General features: G+C 37.6%; 1 protein-coding gene across 4 annotated transcripts in view; it reads left to right on the top strand.

Annotated features, from left to right (window-relative positions):
- LRBA (LPS responsive beige-like anchor protein) overlaps positions 1-17,638 on the top strand; it is a 766,360-nt gene that overhangs the window by 701,360 nt on the left and 47,362 nt on the right. For 2 of the 4 annotated variants that reach the window (XM_031010185.3, XM_055385518.2), the window contains exons 49-51: positions 4,960-5,049; positions 9,474-9,666; positions 15,261-15,323. In XM_031010185.3, the coding sequence (XP_030866045.3) occupies positions 4,960-5,049; positions 9,474-9,666; positions 15,261-15,323 (346 nt within the window). The remainder of the gene's footprint in view (positions 1-4,959; positions 5,050-9,473; positions 9,667-15,260; positions 15,324-17,638) is intronic. The other 2 variants (XM_055385519.2, XM_019025631.4) reach the window with 1 other exon arrangement.

Here is a 17,638-nt window from a genome sequence, read left to right as displayed (position 1 = left end):
AGGGTTCCTGGCTAGCTTGCTATATAACAGGCACTCAGTAAATTTTTTGTTATCTAAATACTATGTGCAAGGTACTGTTCCACCTGTTGCACATATATGGTATTCAGACCCTTCTAGCAGGGGTCCCTGACCGCCGAGCCACAGCCTGTTAGGAGCCAGGCTGCATAGCAGGAGGTGAGTGGTGGGCAAGCATTACTGCCTGAGCTCTGCCCCTGTCACATCAGCCACAGCATTAGATTGTCATCGGAACGCAAACCCTATTGCGAACTGCACATGCGAGGGATCTCGGTTGCACACTCCCTATGAGACTCTAATGCCTGGTCATCTCAGGTAAAACAGTTTCATCCCAAAACCATATCCACCCCTCCAACCAGGTCCATGGAAAAACTGTCTTCCATGAAACCAGTCCCTGGTGCCAAAAAGTTTGGGGACCAGTGCCTTATAGTGTAGTTGTAGTGACAGACATAAATAACATTACAGGAAATTCTGAATCAAGTATATACTGTAATGAGCAGTATGAACAGGTGTAATATTATTTAACAAGATTAGGGAAACTTGGTAGAACTCAGACAGGGTTTTCTAGAGAGGGGTAGAACTTAGAAAACTGAAGATAAGAGTGACCATTCTAGGAGGGTCAGTGGCATGGTAGAAAATGTAAGGCAGAGATGGCTTATATTTGTAGAAGAAAACCAGCTTGACTGAAAAGGAGCACTGGTATAAGGTAATAGATAGAATGAGAGAATAAAAGTTAGAGAGGTAGGAAAACCTGCAATGCCTGGCATTAGCTTTTATCTTTTAAGTACTGGAATCACTTGAAGACATTTGATCAGAGAAATATTGCATAAAGGTGAGTTTGGGAAAACTCAGTTCTGCAGGATATGCTGAAGGCAGAAACTGAATAGAGGGGGAAAACCAGCAAAGAGACTGTTATAATAATCGATACTTGAAATTATAAGGGGCCTAGATTCAGAAAGGAGTGATGAATGTGATAAACTTTTAAGTGATTGGGCTTAGTGACTTTATATGTGAAACAGGTAAAATTTTTAAAATATTGACAAGATTCTGAGCTTTAAAAAATCAGAAGAATCTAATTCTTGACTGAGAAATGCTAAAATAAAAAAATAGTATTTTAAGATTTTAGATGTGCTAAGACATACATGTGCTTACACACAAGATGGCCAGGGCAAACTTCGTGGGAGTGGGCTATCCTCTGGTCATAGGACTGGAAACCTTTCAGATAGGGACAGAGTTTGAGGCCCAGTAGAAAAAATTTCCAAGAAAGCAAGCTTAAGTTGAGTGAATCATAGTGCTAAAAGAGAACTCACAGTAATAAATTTATTTATGGATGACAAGTCAGCAAAAGACAGAGATTAAAGGAGTAGACTACAGAGCCAGTCTAAGCATTAAGCCATTGAAGCCACAGAAGGGAGAATCTCTGTAAATTGCTTCAGAGATTAAGGTGAATGAAAAATGGCAAATGAATTTTAAAAACAAGGAGGAGAACTGGAATTATCAGTTGATGATATACAGTGTGACTATAAAGTTTTGAGATCATAGTCATTACCTTACAATCTTATTCTATAATTTTCACACTTGAAAAAGTCCTTTCTGTTGCATTTTTAATATCAAGAACTGAAAGGTTTGTTAAGAAGTAAAGCATTTGTGTCTGAGAATTCCACAGCCTTTTCAGATGCCTTCAAGACTTGGAAAGAAAATTGATTATTATTTAACCTGTGTGAGAGACTATAGCTTTTATTCTGTCATTGAGATAGAATAATCAGACCACTATATTACGTGACTTAAGCCTTTTCCTCAGAGTTTTCAGTAATGTGCCACTTGTATTAAAATGTTAAGATTAAAGTGTTAGTTAAAAAGAGGAGATTGGTATTTTCAAAAGTTGTCTCATCATCCATAACCTTTCATCTCAAAACATTGTTAAGTGCAAAACACTATATGTAATATTAAGGCCAGTTATATTAAATTTGTATCTATAATAAAGATGTATATGCTACAACGTCATCATTCATAGCTTCTCTATCGTAGTTGGCGTTACTGCCCATTCTCTCTTCAAAACCCTCATCCTATGGCTTCCATATCACTCTATGCTGCTTTTCCTCCCACCCACCCTCTGACTGCCCTCTCTCTGTCTTCTTCATTACTTCCTCATTTGTACGCTAAATATAAATACTTCTTGAGGTTCTGCTCTAGGTGCTTTTGTGTCTGGGTCTCATGTATTTTCATCCTATGGCTTAACGAGTATAGTTTCAAACTGTGCTCCAGAGCCCTAAAGAATTCTCAGAATTGTCTCAGAGGCTGCTGAGGAGGCTCGTTAGGGATGGTTTCACCCCTGTAAAGTTGAATAACCCTATCTCCATGTATTGAGGTTTCATGTAATATTTTATTTCAAAAAGGAGGTCATTTCTGCTGCTTAAAAACATGCACACATATACAACAAGAGAGAAAGATAAAAAAAAAAACAGTAACTTAAATTTCTCTTTTATATGAATGACACCAAAATCAATACCTCTCTTCTCTCACCTCAGAGCCATTCTTAGGCTTTTACACATTGGACATATTGACCTAGATAAATGGTTATCACTATCACGTTGGATTCCATGTGTCTGACATAAAATTTACTGTCTTTCTCCTGCCAAACTTGTTTTCCCTAACAGAAACTCCTGTATTCCTATTTCTGCTCATTGCTTTACTATTCTCTGAAACATGCAAGTTTTTTTTTAAGAAAAGGAATTAGTTTTGTATTTGCTTTATTGCTCAAAGTCATCAGTCCCTAAGACCTGTTGATTTTGCCTTAGCTGGTTCACATATTCATCTCTTTGTTACTATTACCATAGCTTCCATAAGGACCCAGGTGTATAATTCCTCATGTTTTGGACTGCTCTCAGAACCTCCAAAGAAATCTCTCTGTCTCTAGGCTCTTAGCCCTGTGGTATATTTTGAAATCCCAAGCCAGATTTCAGTTTTCTTAAATAATGTATTTCTCATTCTCTTCCTACATAAACTCCTGAGGCATTTCTTCCTTCTTTATTTTAGCTGTGTTAAGTGGGGAACACACCAACTCCCACATGAAATAATAATACAGTACAGCATTTTATTTAGTGCTTTGTATGTGCTAGGTACTGTGCTAAGCACTTTATATGCATTATCTTATTTCATTTACCAAACAATTATGTGAACTAGGTATTGTTACTATCTCTTTGTAGATGGGAAACGGCGATAAGCTAATTGCCTAAAGTCAAACAGCAGATAAGTGTCAGAGTCAGGATTAGCACTCTGAGCCATCTGACATGATAGGCCAATTGCTGAAGCAATAAGTTCTTTGCCACCTCCCTCTCCTTTTAATCAGGGAGGCATGTGGGCTGCCGGGCAGGAACCACAGAAGGCAACTGTCAAGGAGACAGGTCTTGCTTGTACAGTGCACTCTTGTTCAGGCTGCACTCTTGTCCAGGCTGGAGTGCAGTGGTGCAATGATAGCTCACTGCAGCCTCGAACTCCTGGCCTCAAGCTGTTCTCCTACTTCAGCCTCCTAAGTATCTGGGACTTGAGGCACACACCAGCACACCCAGCCAATTTTCTTTATTTTTTGTAGAGACAGGGTCTTACTATTTAGGCCGTTCTTGAACTCCTGGCCTCAAGCGATCCTCCTGTCTTGGTTTGGGATTACAGGTGTGAGCCACCATGCCCATCCTTACCAGCTGTTCTTCAAAAAGATATAAAGTTCTCATTTATAAACTAAGTCCATAAGTTCATATGTCATAAATTAGCAGTGTTGCTACCTCCTTCTTTGTGACTACCTTTAGCCTTCAGGTTGCCATTTTATGATTTTTTTCTCAAGCTTGTTCTTGATGTTTAATCATAAATTAATTTCACTCTATCAAAAAATATTTGAGATGATGTTCTGAAAATGATCCTAGTCCCTACCTCACTTCCTTTGGCTCCAATTTTTATTCTTATTAATTTGAGGGTTTTCCTCATCCTTTTAGCCTGGGAGTTAAGAATACTGACTGTTACGGGAGTGTTGAAGTAGCCTTTATATATCTTTGCTTCCTTCTCTTCCCTCACCCATCATGTAGCACTTATTCATTCAGCCAATTTAGGGATCTAACAGTGAAGAAGATACATAAGGTCCTGCTTTCATGGCTTTTGTATTTTACTGGGAAGAAACAGATATAAACAAGTAAACAAAATGCTTACAGATGTGATAGCACCTGGCATTTAGCAGTTTCCCATGATGGGTGGTTGGTGATGGAAATGGGCATTTGTGTGCTATGTGTGCACCAAGAGCCATAGTAGGAGAGTGCCTTGCAAAAGCACACGTCTTTCAAAAAGAGCACACATACACATGTTCCTCATGTTTAGTTACTCCCTGGTTTAACCATCTCATGCTTAGATGCAACATATGGCTTTTACTTTCTTATTTAGTTGTCTAACTTCAAAGAGACAGTCAACAATAATGCTCTTCCTATGGCAAAATTAATATAGCATCAAGCCACTTTCACAGGTGCTATGTTTCTTTTTTCCTCCTTTTTACTCCCCAGGATGAAATGGGACCTAGAATCAAAGAAGCAATAGTTTTTCTCTATACCTGTAAAAGATTAGCTTTTCATCATTGGGGATGATGCAAGCAGGAAAACCAAATGCAAGAAAACAGAGATGAAGCCAAAAAGGACAGTTTCTGATTGTAATAGCTGGTTTCTGTTTCATATCACTGAGCAAGATGAGAAAGTTTTGCAGAGTTTTAGAGGAACAGCTTCCACGGTTCTAAATGATGACCTCACCCTCAATGCCCTTGCCAGGTGGTTAGCCCCACTGTGAAAACACAGGTTGATTTTCAACATGAAACAAGCCAGAGTATGGAATGATATTTTCAGGTGACAGTTGGGGTTATACTGCCTGTAATTAGCACCTCTTAACCTTCAGACTTGCCCCTGCCCTTTTCAGGCTGTTGAAGCTCAAATCCGAAGTTTTGGACAGACTCCTTCTCAACTACTCATAGAGCCCCATCCTCCCAGAGGTTCTGCCATGCAAGTGGTAAGTGCTATTTTTACTCTCCTCATTTCTTGCCTCTCCTTCAGATCTGCTTGATATTCATAACAGTCTTTCATTGTGCTTGAGTTTCTCCACCATATGTGGGTTTGTTTTTTTATGCAATATTTGTTAACCTGCTAACAACCAGCAGATGTTATTGCATTGTCTCCTGGAATCTTTGAGAAGGTAAATGTTGTTCCAGTGCTCTTGTATTTCATCAGTTGGTGTCTTGTGTTACAGAATTGAAAGGTCCATAATTGTCATGAATCCTCACTGTAGGATAAAGGACTCCAGACATAGGGTTGATGACTTTTCTGGTTTGATTCTCTGAGTTTCTAGATTAGTTTTGCTGTTGTGTTTATTCTTTACATCCTAATATATTTTTCAGTTTGGGAATTTTAAAACAAATTCTAATACTTAAGATATTGTTACTGAAGGTCAGGGACCACAGTGGGGAGAAAATGATGGTTTGGTATAACAAACCACCCAAAACTTAGTGGCTTAAAACCATAATGTATTGTATTTCTCATGATTCTGAGGGTTAGATGAAAATCTTTTCTGCTCTTTTCACCTCGCCTCACTCACACACTGCTGGGGGGTGGGCTGATGTAGCCAGGCTTCTCTTTCCATGTGGCCTTTCATCCTTAAGGAAGCTAGACCAGGCCACTCCCATGGTAGGAGCAGTCCCATGAGAATGAAGACAGACAGAAGCAGCCAGACTTCTTGAGGCTTGCTTTTGAACCTACACATCATTTATGCCACATTTCATTGGTCAAAGCAAGTCAAAAGTCAGCCCAGAATCATGGGTATGGAAATAGACTTGAGCTACAAAATAAGGTGGCCATTTTACCTTTATAGTTCCTGAAATTTCAGGGGGAAAATTCTTCAATGAGGAAAAAAAAATTGGCACAGTAACAAATTGAAGTAAATGATTAACATAATTTTTAAGCAATAGACTATACATATTGTTTTTCAATTGTCCCTCATAAAAAGAAGTTGCTCATTGCTGTTTTAAATTAAGAATAGAAACTACAAAGTCTGTTCCTGTAAATATAATTAACAATTATATAAAGTCAAATTCCATGTTGTGGTGTAGAGATAGCAGAATTTTGATAAATACTGGGAAGGAAAGAGTAGCAGTGAAGAAAGTAAGAAATAGAGAGGAGGCCCTGCTACCTCTGGCTCTTGTTTCCTTTTTTTTTTTTTCCTTTCTCTTCCCACATCACCTTCTTCTGTGTCTTTTTTTCCCTCTGTGCTCTTTGTCATTTTCTTTCTTCTTCCAAGATTTTTTCTCCTTCTTTATCTACCAGTATGAATTGGCCATCATAAGCTATACACATTTTAAAAATTGTTTGCATCACTCTTTCCCCTACATGTTTTTAAATCAGTAAAATCAGATTTAGATGAACATGAAGAGTGACTTTAGTGGGCAGAAGACTACACAGAGAGCGAACATTTAGCAAGAACAATGGAAGATAGTGCCATAAAAATAGTAAGAATGATTTATGTTTGCATTTGGAATTAGCTTTAGTAGTAGCTTGCCATTGAGACTCAGGCTGCGTTGATGCTGGCAAATGGAAGCACCTCCTCTGCTCCATTGACTTTCTGCTGGGGTCACTGCCCAGCCTTCTTTCATGGCAGAGGCTTATTGGCTTATACAGGCAGAGCAGCTTTGCTATCCCGAGGGTGAGAAGGCGGGGAAGGCTCATGCTCATATAAGGATGGGAGGCCGTCGTTTCCATTACCTTTATCCTCTGAATTGAATACCTGAACTCCTCTTCAGACTTGCACAATTTGTGTTTTTCGCTTTGTCCATATGTGCATGGGGAAAAGGCAGTTTAAAAAGAAACCAGAGTTGTCAACAAACATATACTTAATCTGGGAAAACTGATGAAACCTGGCTAGCAATTTCCTACTTGTACCCCAGCCTTGGCTCACAGAGGTACCCAGTATTAAAAGAGGCTTTGTTTCTCTTATCCCTATTTTACCAGTTGCTCTGCTCATCTGCAGCTGCTGCTGTCACTGCAGAGTTGCCTAGTAGTGTGGGGTGTGGTTTTCTTATTTCTGGTGTTTCTCATTCATACTTTTTAGCCAAGGATATATGATGAAACGCCCAAGAGAGTTTCCTGCTACTTGCCTGCATCAGGAGCTCTAGTCAGGATGGGTATGGAGGAGCAGACTAGAGGGACAGATATTTGTACGAAGGCAGTGGACAGTTCTGGACATGGTGTCTGCAGCTTGCTGTGGAAGGTGGCTGGTCCTTGCCGTGTGGCTTAGAGTTGGCCCACCAGAGTCACTATGTAAACAAGACATTCTTCCTACACATGAGAGATTTTTTTCGTGTTTTTTAAGGGCATAAACATTGGAACTATTCAGTTTGAGCCTAATTATATTTATAGTATGAGCTGTTAAGCTCAGAAATATATATGTACTTCCTTTCAGTGAGATTTTATGATTATGTTGTACTCTGATTTTCTCTGAGTTTATAAATTGACTTTAGTAAATATTATTTAAAAACTACATAATTGAAAAATAAGACTTGGTACTTGGAAATGATGTTCATTTCCTTTTCCCAGGACTTCTTTAAAATTAGCTTATGGGATATTTTCCTTCATGTTGCTCCCTGTTTCTCATTTTTACCTAATTTCACAGAATTCCTTAAAAACTGTATAAAATGTTCTTTGTGTGACAAAAACTAGTGATTCTAGGGTTTTAAAAATCAAAGGCCACATTTTATTGTTTTTAGTAACATTCAGATGAGCTCCCCCATCAACCATCAATGCATCCCAACACACACACACACACACACACACACACACACACAAAAATATAGCAGAAATTAAAGCCACACCTCGTGCTGCGTTAAGTGCATGAGCCATAATATACACCAGGTGTAGTAATTAGCAGGCACACGAAGGCTGCCTATTTGTCTGGTTTTGCTGCTGTTGCTGTATCCCCCTGTGTTTTCACACCATCAGATAGTTGGATTTAATTGAGGCCATATCAGATGAGGCATTACTGACACCTTTAATTGAATGAGCATCCAGGGAGGATTAACTCATAATATTGATTGGCTTTTAGCCACTTGCTCAGAAGGGTGTCCGGGTAGCTTATTAGTTGCCTTTATTTACACCTTTATGCAAAGAGTGCAAATAGGAATTCTTAGTGCAATATGTTTTTCTAAGTACTCTTAATAACTTTTTTAAAAGGACCGATAATAAAAATGCAAATGTATTTAATTTTTTATTACCAGTTCTGAATAAATATGTGTTAAATATATGTGCCTCCACATTTACATATACCTGGTGTTTTGAAATATGGCAGAAGGAAAGCAGCCAGAAGCATTTCATCGAAGTGTTTCAATTCTGAATGATACTAATCAGCTATTAGAAAACAGACATGGTAGGAGAGAATTGCTGAAAATGTACAGTGCAATTACTGTATGATAGCACACCACCACAAAGTATAAATAAAGCCAATAAATCAGAGCACTGTTATATATGTCTTGGATTATGACATATGGGTTGTAAGAATGTTTCAAATCCTTAGTAGTCTTCAAGATTTATTTGGTTGCTGGTTATTAGAACAGACAGTGTTTCATTTAACATTTTCAATTACTCTGTTTTTTGAAGGAGAAATCAAAAAAGTCTTGAGCTCTAGTTTTGTTTGTTTTTTAACCAACAGGGAAGAGGAACACCTAGGTATTTCTCTTTATTCCTAGCTACAGCAGAAAGCAGTAGCATTTGCATTACAATAGGCAGTGTTTATGATTTGGTACACTATATAAATATATTGTTTTTACAAGTACATTTATGCATTGCTTTCAAACACCTTTATAATTAAGTTTGTATATTACGTTCATAAGTTATTTCTCTACTGTAATAATCTATGCATGTAGTCTAACTATTGTTTATAAATGTATTTGTTTTCATTACCTCTTTGTAGTTGTCAAAATCTTCCTGCTAACTCAGCACAACTTTTGATGATCTTTGGAAATTACCTTGGCTTGCTTTTATGCCTATTGTCCATTCTTACTGTTTTTTCAGTGCTAAAAGATCATTATGTGACACGATAGCAACCAGAATGGTTTAATGCAATCCCCAGCACTTTGCCTGTGTAGAATCTAAATCAAATCATTCTTTTAGTTTTTCGTGGCAGTGGGGAGGGAAAGGGAGCTCGTAAAATTTATAAATTTTAAAGTGTTTCTGTTAATGTATTCTGCTTCAGTCCCCCAAAATTCCAACTAATGACATACATGAATAACAGATCATGACTGCTGTTTCTACAAGGCTTTCTGCTCACTGTGCTTCCACTTACAACTCGTGTTAATATGGTCTTCCTCTTCTTTTCCTGCACCCCCTCTCTTTCTTGTCTTTCTTCGTCTTTTCCTTCTTGTATATTTGGGTCTTGTCATGCCCACTCAACAGTATCTCCTCCTGCAGAGTCCATTGATGTTCACAGACAAAGCCCAGCAGGATGTTATCATGGTCCTCAAGTTTCCCTCCAACTCCCCTGTTACTCACGTGGCAGCCAACACCCAGCCTGGTTTGGCAACTCCCGCTGTGATCACAGTCACTGCTAACAGGTTATTTGCAGTGAACAAATGGCACAACCTTCCTGGTAAGTAAAGAAATACCATTATAAGGCATGGTAACTGCTGAACACTGTGTAATACCCACTTAAATATAACATATCTCAACATTTAAGCTTTTAATTTTCAAGCATTAGTCTGAATCAAATTGTTTAATAGTTTGAAAGGCTTAAAAAAGGCCCACATGAGGCATATAGTACAAATGTTAAAAACATAAACTATTTTTTAGCTTCTGGTGGTTTATCTTTATTCTTGGAGATAAATATTGTTTCTAATATAGTATTTTAATATAATGATATTCTATATTATGTCCATAAACAGTATATATTTATTTATTTATCAAATGTTTCTCTTTTTTACTTTCATTTTACTTAATAAACACTTGGGTTTTTACAAATTTTTGTTTGTTTTTAGAGACAAGGCCTTGCTCTGTCACTCAGGCTGGAGTGCGGTGGTGTGATCATAGCTTGCTGTAGCCTTGAACTCCTGGGCACAAGCAATCCTTCTGCCTCAGCCTCCTGATTAGCTAGGACTACAGGCATGCAGCACCATGCCTGGCTAATTTTTTTTTAACTTTTCATAGAGATGGGCTTGCTATGTTGCCCAGGCTGGTCTTGAACTCCTGGCCTCAAGCAGTCCTCCTGTCTCAGCCTCTTAAAGTGTTGGGATTACAGGCATGAGCCACTATGTCCAGCCACAGTAAACAATTCTGATTGTCTGTTATGTGCCAGAAACTGTACCTTTTTGTGCTTGGCATGGTAGTATTGGTAGTATTTGTTGAGGATAATAGAAAAAAAAAATGAACACTTAAATTACGTAGCCAAAATATTGAATATCTGTAAGTACCTTCTGTTCTTCCATTAAATGCTCAACACAGTCATGCTCAACTGAAATAACCATTAGAATCATAAACAGTGCAGATTTAAAGAGGCATTGAAAGTTTATCTACTCTAGCCATGTTTTGCCAGTGAGGACACTGAGCCCAGGGAGCTCGCCTTATTCTGCATCAAATATGCCCAGTCAGTGGCAGAGTTTGAGCCCAGGTTTTCTCACTCAGATTTTATGACCACCCCTCTGTAATGTATTCTCTCTCATTAGAGCAGGAAAGTTGGGACCTGGATTTAGCACTGTTCTCTTTGGCCACCAGTTAGAATTTTTTTTAAGAAGAAGGAAAATCTTTTAAACTTCTGGAGATTATAGAGTTCTTTCCCAAGCCGTTGTTTTAGGTAGGCAAATTTAAAAGATACATTTTAATAGTTCATGAAATTGTCATTAAATCTCTGAAGTGTGCATAAAGCACTGCTTGTTAGAATACCTGAAATGGTTGCAAAAATACAAGTTCTTGAACAAGGACCTCATGCCAAATTAAATGCAACAGCTTTCACAAGAGAACAGAATTGACATTCAAACAAAAACTTGGTACATTGACTAAGGTCGATAAGGTATACCTACCACAAAGAATCTGTAGTTGGTATTAGAATTGATTAAATATAGCCATTTTCCTGGGTATATTGGAAATGAAACGATGAAAATAAATGCCAATATTTGACTACAAAATAGATTTCAGAAAAGGTAGAGACAGTAAAAATGGAGGCAGATATTTAATATCTCTATTATTATGTCCTTTTATTCTTTTTTCTTTAAGTAAACTTCTCTTACAGAAGTAAATATTTATGAAAATAACATACTTATATTTTGGGACTAAATATTACAATTTATTTAAGAAACGTGACTTTTTTATTTCTCTAAACAGTTTTTAGAAGAAAAACATGCTGGTGATATGGTCTATCAAATACACTAGAGGATTTACCTACTCTATGTGCAGTTACCCTTAGAGCTTTGCACCAGCGTGTGTGACTTCAGGACCACCACTGATGATGCTTATCCTGGGTGGCTGTTTGTGGCAGCCCTGAGAGCTTCTTCAGTTTAAACAGAGTGACATCAGATGTGAGGAGGGGCAAACCTTGCAACTGCTGGAAAGCCCTGACTGTACTCTGCCCCCATCTTTACTTTAGCCTAGGAAGAGCTGGCTCAACGGGAACTGAGCTGGCTCAACCACAGGGCTCCTCGGTCTCCAGCTGATTTCAAGTTTTAGCACTGATAACCCTAAGCATTTAAGACCCTAAGCGTTGATGACTGAGCTTCTGGCTTTCGCCTTTCCAGCAAGCTGGTGTCCCTCACTACAAAGCTTGCTTCCCTTAATACCTAGTGGTCAGGTATTATCTTCTCCACTTCCAATTTTTCTATAAATAAATATGTAAAGTGATTTAGGGGTAGAGTCCCACTGCTGGAGTACCACTTAGGATGCATCCAGCTGTTCCCAGTCCTGGCTCACCTTTCGGTAAGATAGCTAGGGAAACTGCAAGGTTCTGCAGAATCTTGCCTATATTTCTGTTCAGTGAGCTTTCATTGTGTCTATAACCGTGTCATTAGAGATGTTTGTCTTCACCCTTTCCATACATACTGCCTTTACAGTATGACACAGCAACTTTTCACCAGAAAAATACAAAAAGCGATAACATATGGGAATACACCACAGGCAGTTATCTTTCTAGAATGTGATCTCCAATTTGAGCTGCACCTGCAACTAAGAATATTAAGCGTTTATTGTATTAAGTCTATGCTTCATTTTAGGTATGTTTACATAAATCTAACCTTTCATTCTATCTCTTGCTACCTTTACCTGTCACTATGCCTTGATTTAAAACAAACATCAAAAATCCCTGACAGTTTTTCTTTGGTAAATATCAAATTCATATTACAATATTTATTTTTTTAATTTTAGGTTCTGTTTCTTTTCTGAGGATCTATGATTTCCATAGCTCATTCATTAGACAGCTAGTTCCCCTCAGTTCATTGAGTAGTGTCTGATTTAGAAAATAAATAATCTTTAACCTCCCTTCTCATTCAAAGGATCTTGAAAACCTCCAAAAATTAGAATAACACCAGCAAATGTTTATAGAGCATTTTTCTAGTTTCTAAGATTTTCCTTCTTCTTAAAAAAAATTCTAACTGGTGGCCAAAAAGAACAGTGCTGAATCCAGGTCCCAACTTTCCTGCTCTAATGAAAGAGGGGAGAGATGGTCAGAAAATCTGAGTGAGAAAACCTGGGCTCAAACTCTGCCACTGACTGGGCATATTTGATGCAGAATAAGGCGAGCTCCCTGGGCTCAGTTGAGGACACTGAGCAAATGTTTTGTCCTCACTGGCAAAACATGGCTGGAGTAGATAAACTTTCATGCCTCTTCAAGTAGTGTTTTAATCATTTTATGTGTATTAACTCAATCTTCTTAACAACCTGAGGATGTAGATTCTGTACTTAGGTTGAAACCATATGAAATCGCGTTTTTTTATAGGTCAAAACAGTCCATTATTGGCAATTTCATATGGTTCAATCTAACCTATTTTATAGATCAGGAAATTGAAACAGAGATTACATAACTTGACCAAGGTCATACAGCCAGTCAGTGGCAGAAGTGGGATTTGAAGCATCAGCAAACCTCCTTAAACCCATTTCACTGACAGTTTGGTTTTAATGTTTCTAAGATCTCAGATTATCAGAGAAGTAGAGGGAAATTCTAAAGGTATTAGTGTTGACTGACACTGGTATTGCTGGAAGTAAGTGGCACTATTGGGTAGACCAGAGGCTGTGGTGCATTTTTCCTGGTCCTCCCTTGTGAGTATCCTGTGATTTCTTTGCCAGCAGAGACAGCAATCAGCAAAGACAAATACCTTTTGGGTTTTTTTTAAAAGAGTCATTGTGGTTTCTTTTCTTCAGCTACTTTAGTTTCTTATACATACTGTAATTTCTAGTGCCAATACTGTACTTATGTGTTTTATCAGTATTAATGACCTTCCAAACATCTTTAAAAAGTTGGTATTTACTAACTGGAGAAACTATGACAGAGTAAGTGTAAAATAATCTAATGAACTTATTGAAATGCACCCCATATTTATTTTCAGCCCCTCAAAGACAGATAGATTTCCTAAAATCTTATGGTAAGACAGGAATAATATACGGTAATCGCAGGAGAATAGAAAATTCCAGGCAGCAGTTTCTTGACTATCAAAAGGAAACCGTTGAAATAGCTGCAGAAGCTAGGATCTGATAAGACCCTGAAAAAACCAGGGTGCAGGCCAAGCTGGCTGAGACTGTCTGAACCCAACATGGTGCTGAGTTTGATCTAGGTTTCACATAGGACCTCATTATATGCTCATTAACATGCAAATCACACACCCACCAGGGCCATGACCGTTCCAGGAGCACTCATATTTGGTGTAAAAATGGATGGCACCACAGTTCTGAGAAATCGCCACCTTTTTCCAGGAATCTTCATGAACATTCCACCCCTTGGTTAACACAAACCCATAAAGATAGGAACCCCAACGCCCCTTGTCCACGACTCTCTCTTGAATACACCCACACTCCCCTTTTGAGTGTGTACTTTTTGCTTTGCAATAAATCTCCATACTTTCACTATTTTCTGACTTGTCCTTGAGTTTCTTCTCACCACAGTGTCAAGAGCCAGGGTTGAGGTCCCACTGGTGTTTGGGGACCTCCCCTAACCCACCGGTATCAATGGCATTAAGCAGAGCTCTAATACCAACCAAGCAATAATGTGAATGCTTGTGAGTCTATAAAAAGTAGATACTGAGCAGGGTGAATGGCTGAGTTGTTTGGGGAAAATAGTTTGGAAAAGGGCCCAGAATTTAACTGTCAGAACTATGAAGCTGAAAAGATAATCTATTCCAAACCCTGTTTTAGGGTTTATGATTTGCACAAGGTTGCATCAGGTAGTTCCTGATTCCTGATATATTTCCTCTCTACCGAAAGTCCTTCTCCCTTTCAGAGGGAAACAGCCTGCAAAACCTCTCTTCAATTATAAAATAAGTATGCCTGAATCTTTAAAACCATTTTGAGAATTGAACAAAGTATTCTTAGGATAGATTGATTTTTGTTATTCATCTCCTTCTCAGAGTATTTTTAAATTGAAACCATGGAAATATTAAATATTAATAAAACTTCTTTTTAAACCCTCAATCCAATCTTTAAGAAAATATTTCAGCCAAATGCATTTAACTAAAACATTTATCTGCAGATAGCTTTCTTTATTTTTATTCAAACTTTCAATTGATTGATTTTAAGTGATGGATGAAACACTAAATGTTGCCTGACTTAGAGCTTTCCCTTTCTCCATCATAAGTTGACATTTTTGTAGATCCTTTGTGCTGTAGCATTCAAAACTGCCTTTTTAAGAAGTAACAAAAAAATAGTATTTGCTACAGTCAGCAGATGGTTGTCACATTTTGTTTTCAGTGCGCTTTACCACTTAATTTTGTTTTGTTGCAGCATCAGAGGTTGCCAGTCAAGCATCTGCTATAGCTTATGGCCCAGGACTGGAGCCACTGCTGATGGCACATGTTCAGAGCGGCACTAATCTAAAATAAATGTTTAATAAGCTAGCCATAAAAGCACCTGGATTTTTGTTCTTTAAATTTCACAAAACTGCATGAAAGATTTAGAGGTTGGAAACAATTCTACATAAGGTTTGACTTATGTATTTTTATGTAGTTTAGTATATAAAAAATAATGCCTTTTTTCTTTATCTTTTGTGAATTCCAGCTCATCAAGGTGCTGTACAAGACCAGCCATACCAGCTGCCAGTGGAAATCGATCCTCTCATAGGTCTGTCACTTCCTTCTCTCTTTGCGATTCATTAAGCTCTGTATGGTGGCCCTGAAGTGTAGATTACAGTTGTTTTTCACTTGCTGGTTGCTGGGAATGGAATTTTCCTGATAAACCATTTGCATGCAAATTGGAATGCAATGAGCTGTGGCTATACTGGTATTTCATCAACTCCCCCTCGTTGGTTTGCCTAATTTGAACAGGCCTAGGACGCGTGTCACTGAAAATTAATATGGATGCTGTAATAATGTGTGATTGAGAATGCGCATGAAGTACTGTCAGGATAATATTGGATCTTTTCATCACTCAGACTTGTTGATGAGCAGGAGCAAGGCACGTTATGATGAATTGGTGCACCAGTAATGTGAGGGAGCTCCTTTGCTAGGAAAATTTTCATAATAACAGTGGGGTTCTTAGCAGCACTGCGTTATGAAAAATAAAACTGTAGTGCCAGGGTTTCATCATTAAAGGAGATCAATCCTTTCTTCCTAGACTCTCTGTTCAGTCTGAGGGGATTAATGTGCAATTGCAGAGCAGTTTCAAAGTTGAAATATATTGCCCAGCCAATGGTAGTGTTAAGATATTTGTATTCATTTTCCTAGGGTCCTACAGCCCAATAAATTGCCATTGGAGGTTAAATTTGTTCAGGGGAGAAAAAAATAGGGAGGCGACCAGAAAGAGCCATTGGGATGAAATGAGCATCTGCAGCAGATGACTTAGAATATTTAATTGCTGTTAGGCTTTTTTGAGTAGATTAGTCGAAATCTCTAGTTTAGCATTTTTCATCCTTACGTGTGGGGATTTCAAATGTGGCATCACTAAGAATGTTAAGCCTCAATTTTGAAGATGTTAATAACTTTTAGAATAAAAACGTACTTGCCTACCTGTGGGGTAATGCTATTGGCATAGATATTTGGCTTGTAATTTTGTCAAATTTTCCTGGCACAAATAAATTTGTTAGAATTTTAATGTTTTTAAAGAAAGCATATGAATGAAGCAGATTTGTTATTTTAAAATCCAAGATGTTCCCTTTATATAGTTACCATTTTTGTCTTTAAAAGCCATTGTTTCAATGGAGAGCTAAATGGCTACCATTAGCAGATAGACTATCAGGATGAACAAAAATAACCTTAAGCTCTAAACCAATTCATTTATCATTTCCCCAAGTATAATCAGAAAGCTAATATGTAATTATCTATATGAAGGATAAATACCACTCTGGTTCTTAAATCTTGTTTTGTTTTGAGTAGATATGATTTGCCATATATTAAAAAAAACTAAAATGCTCACTTGGGTAGTTTAAAAGTCAGGAAAATAATAAAGCCCATTTGCTGAGTCATTTAAAGCATTATTTCTGAATTTTAGACCCATCATTTTCTTTGCACCTTGACAATGAATATCCTGTGCTATCAAGTCTAATTAAATGAATTCAGCAATTGTTGTAACCCTTTAGGGTAAGCATGGGTAAACTTTTTTGGTAAAGGGCCAGATAGTAAATATTTTAGGTTGAGCACCTCTAATCTGCAAATCCCAAGCCCCAAATACTCCAAACTCTGAAACTTTTTAAAGACCGACGTGACAAGACAAGTGGAAAATTCCACACCTGACCTCATGTGACAGGTCACATTCAAACACAGTCCAAAGTTTATGTCAGGCACAAAATTATTTAAAATATTATATAAAATTACCTTCAGGCTATATATATATATATATACCATATGAAACACAAATTAATTTTGTGTTTAGACTTGGCTGTCATCCCCAAGATATCTCAATCTATGAAAATATTCCAAAATCCGAAAAAAAAATCTGAAATCTAAAACACTTCTGGTCCCAAGTGTTTCAGATAAGGGAAACTCAAGCTGTTCTTAACTCTACCAGTATAGCACAAAAGCCACCATAAATAAAATAGAAATGAATGAACATAACTCTTTTCTAATAAAACTACATATACAAAACCAGGCATGGGCAGGATTCAGCCTTTGGCCCTAGTTTTGGTGTCCCTGCCCTAGATCACTGGTCAACAGACTTTACACTTCTACCTCCTAAAAGAATTATTTAAAACCATGTATCCTCTCAGACAATTTTTAAGTTGACATCTAAAAGTTTTCATCACAAGTTCAAATAGTTGCAAAGGTATACATTCTGGCATAGTGTAAAAATTGTTTAATATATCCAATAGAATCTAAGTATCAGAGTGAATTGATACTCAGTAAACAAAATTTTAATATATCCAGTAGAATCTAAATATCAGAGTGAATTGATATTCAATATTTTCTGTTTCTAAAAAATACATTGAAAACCCATTAACATAT

This window comes from Gorilla gorilla, chromosome 3 (genome assembly GCF_029281585.2).
Source record: "Gorilla gorilla gorilla isolate KB3781 chromosome 3, NHGRI_mGorGor1-v2.1_pri, whole genome shotgun sequence".
Classification (NCBI taxonomy): domain Eukaryota; kingdom Metazoa; phylum Chordata; class Mammalia; order Primates; family Hominidae; genus Gorilla; species Gorilla gorilla.
This window is presented reverse-complemented; position numbering and strand designations above follow the sequence as displayed.